The 3,929-nt window shown below is 33.8% G+C and overlaps 1 protein-coding gene across 2 annotated transcripts in view; it reads left to right on the forward strand.

Annotated features, from left to right (window-relative positions):
- Positions 1–3,929, forward strand: part of LOC106789487 (low density lipoprotein receptor adapter protein 1-like) — a 72,349-nt gene that overhangs the window by 60,612 nt on the left and 7,808 nt on the right. For both annotated transcript variants that reach the window (XM_014753715.1, XM_014753714.1), the window contains one exon: positions 2,287–2,480. In XM_014753715.1, coding sequence (XP_014609201.1) covers positions 2,287–2,480 — 194 coding nt within the window. The remainder of the gene's footprint in view (positions 1–2,286; positions 2,481–3,929) is intronic.

Here is a 3,929-nt window from a genome sequence, read left to right on the forward strand (position 1 = left end):
CTTGAAACACTCGTTCTACATTTTTTTAATCAAAATTGAGATCGTAAAGGGACGAAATATTCAAGAAAAAAAAATAAGAAAAAAAATACCAAAAAGAAAGATCCAAAACGTTCGATCAATTTCGAATTTATCCGAAGTCTCATGGATTCTAAATTAATTTTTTTTTCCCGTTCGAAATTTATTAATCAAAATTGACCATAACAAAGGAGGAGGAGGAGGAGGACGAAATATTTTCGATCAAAAAAAGAAAAAGTTATCGAAAGGTGAATCATCCATCGATAGGTTGCAATAATAGTAGTAAGAAACTGGGTAGGTGGTTGTGGTGGTGGTGGTGGTGGTGGGTGGTGGTGGTGGTGGTGCTCTTTCGACTGCTCGTCTTCTTAATTGGACCATGATTACGAGCAAAAGGCGAAGAGACGAACTTAATTGGAGAGTTTTTCCTTGGATGGATGTTGGAAAAGTAAAAAAGGAAAATTAGACGGCGCAATTACTTCACTATGAAAAAGAGAAAAGGGAAGGAATAAAGAAAGAGATGTAGAAAGAGAGAGAGAGAGAGAGAGAGAGAGAGAGGAAGGGATAAGTTGAAGTTTCTTTTACACAGCAGGAAGAAGAGGTGGAACGGGGAGAGGAGATGGGGAGGGGTAAGGTTGGGGGTTGTTAAGATACGAATGAATGCAAAACGAATTCCAGTAAAGGAGACGTGAAAGTAACTGCAAATGTCTCGTTGAAACATGCGATAACGATTACTGACACTTTTCTTTCTCTCTCTCTCTCTCTCTCTCTTTATTTTTCTTTTCTTTTATTTATTTATTTATTTTGTTGCTTTTTTATTTTTTTTTATTTTTTTGTTTTTTGTATGATATATCTGTGTTTTAAAGTAGGTACATTGAATATGTATAACCAAATTTGTTGTTTGACTATATTTATCATTACGTTGAAAAAAGTGTGACATTGTTTTATCGATACTCTTGATGATAACCGATAACTTTGAAAGAAGAAAGATACAGGGATATCAAAGAGACATACGATATCAAGTTTCCTCCTATAGTAGTAGTAGTAGTTGCAGTTTGTCGAATAAAAATGGGGGAAACTTCTGAAATTCGATTTTTTACTTTATTGCTGAAAACACATCGATGGAAAGTTGATAGTCGTGAAGTTTGACGATATCAAAAAGTGTTTGTTTTTTTCTGAACAAACAAATGGGATTAAAAAAGAAAGAAAGTGTACAGAAGGAGATACCTTTTACTTTAATCCTTTTGCTCAATTGCCCATTTTGTCAAGTTTTGGTAAATATTTTTTATACTAAAAGTTAATAGATTTTAATGATTTTTATATTAAATTAAAGTGCACACTTTTGGCTACACGTAGAGTACCTTTTCGCAGTATAAATCAATCTGCAAAGGTTCATAAAATGGCAAAGAATAGTTTGCGGATTAGACATTGTCCACATTGCCTAAGGCCAATAAATTTTATTAAAATCTATTCACTTTTAGTATAAAAAATATTTTCCGAAACTTTTCAAAGAAATTGCAAAGTAGGAAAAATTTACAGCATTGCATTCTCTGATATTTCTTTGAATGGTTGCGTAGTGCTGTGTGTGCCTGTCCGAGGATGTATTATTTTCAATGTTGTTTAAATAGTAATTTGATATTCTATAGAATATCAAAGTATTATGTTCAATGCCTAGAAAAAATTGGAAGAATTTTTTAATTTCCGACTTCGTCTGAAGGCTCTTTGCATTTACAATAATGCCGAGGAATTACTAGCAATAACTGATTTCCGGCTTTGACGGTAACATATACAAATTACATATCGATAAATTAATAGAAACATTGTCAAACTTGATATAATTAATGAATATTTTTAAATTAACTAATATATGCAATCCTTTAATATTTCTCAAAACAACACAGAAAATGGACTTACACCACTTTCAAAATAAACAGTCCATTTAATTTTTATCTCGATAATACATATTTCTAAATATCCCATATTACACAGATACTTCCTATAGAGATATATATAACAAATAATAATAATAATAATAATAATAATGTATTTAATTAAAAATAAAATATATCTCGCGAATGTGTGTAAAATGAGTAACAGAGTAACAATCGAAATGTGTTTTAAAAACAAACAAAAAAAATAAAGAAATGCATTAGAGAATAGTTTTCAAATCGTTATTACGAGAAGATAGAAAAGGAATGAAATGGGGTGTGTTTGTGGTGGTACCCTTTCGTTATAATACGTAAATGAAACTAAAGTTTATTATTAAACTTTTAGAACTATGCGAGGAATGGGCCTTGGCAAACAGTCGCGAATGCGTTGAGAGTACCGGAACTGTAGCCTCGACGCATGAGGAATCCGAGGATGCATCAGAGGCCAGGTTCACCCTCAAATATTTGGGCAGCACCCTCGTCGAGACGCCATCGAGCGAGGAAGCCACGGCTGAAGCCATCAAGACGGTCATTACCATGGTACGTTTCACATACAAACGAACACTCACACAACACACATACACACATAACATGTAAGTATATATACATATGTATAACCTACGTTGGTTAATCATCGATCGTTTGATTCAAACCATGCACTGCTAGACACGAAGCATCTTGCAATTTTAATTAAAAGGACATTGGTACTAGATTACTCTCCATTTCCCCCTTTACTCCTTTAACCACCCCCCCCCTCTTCGACCCCTTTCTCTTTCTCTATCTGTTTCTCTCGTTCCTTTAGCTTTTTCACTTACTCTTACTCTTACTTTTACTACTAACGATCAAAGCAATTTGTCTTGTAGTTCTGGCATGGAGAGAACGTTACACTTTCGACGATAATTCATTAGGATTCATTAGACATTTTCTCTCTCACTCTCTCTCTCTCTCTCTTATTCTTACTCTGGTACTCTCTAGGAATGCCATCATCTATGTCGTACCAAAGTGATTTACGATCATTCTCAGTAGTTTACTTACCCTCAACCTGCGAACATCCTGCCAACGATATTCATCTCCGATAGCGTTTTTTCTTTTTTTTTATTATTATTATTATTATTTGTTAAATTATTTTCTTCTTCTTTTTCTTCTTCTTCTTCTTCCTCATTTTATTAGGACTTTGTCCTGTTATAATACCTTTTTTTTTTTTTAATTGCTATTTCTAAGAACGATTTATATTATATTTTTAGATTATTTTCTAATAAGATAATATACTCGAACACGCAAAAACGGATTTGGGAATATTAATATTAACGATATTATCGAGAAAAAATGAACTCTCTCTATCTCTCTCTCTCTCTCTCTCTCTCTCTCTCTTTTTATTGGTATAATATGTATTATATACAAAATTTTAAATTTTATACAAAGAAAATAAAAATTAAAAGAAAGTTTTATTTTCTCTTGTGGGTGGGTGAGGTAGAAGAGAAGGGTCAGGTGGGAGGTAGCAGGGGGCAGGGGCAAGGGGGCAGGGGGAAATGTAGAACGGTTTGAAACAATGTTACGAAAACCTTTAATTTATCTCATATAACGAGTGTTACGTTGGACAAAAGGTAAAAAGATTACACGTATATTACGTATACGTACGTACATATACATACATACATACATAAATACATATATACATATATGTATACGTATATACACACACAGATATGACTCGCCATTGAAAATCCAGCTTTGCCAGAGTGTTTCCTACTCATATAAATATCCCTTCTCAAAGGGTGGGAAAGGGTGACGGTCGTGAAGGGTGAAGGAGGGAAAGAGGGCTGGTGGTGAGGGGGGAGAGGGAGGTATGCGCTCGAGTAAGCGCAAATTCCTCGCTGCTTCTCGAGTATTTTATAGGCTGTAATTAAAAAATAGATGGACGGATGGAGAGTAATAGTAGACACGACCTCTCGTTATCGTTAAAGAAGAAGAAGAAGAAGATTAAAAAAA

The sequence above is a fragment of the Polistes canadensis genome, unplaced genomic scaffold (genome assembly GCF_001313835.1).
Source record: "Polistes canadensis isolate GaletaPanama2010 unplaced genomic scaffold, ASM131383v1 scaffold_186, whole genome shotgun sequence".
NCBI classification, from domain to species: Eukaryota; Metazoa; Arthropoda; class Insecta; order Hymenoptera; family Vespidae; genus Polistes; species Polistes canadensis.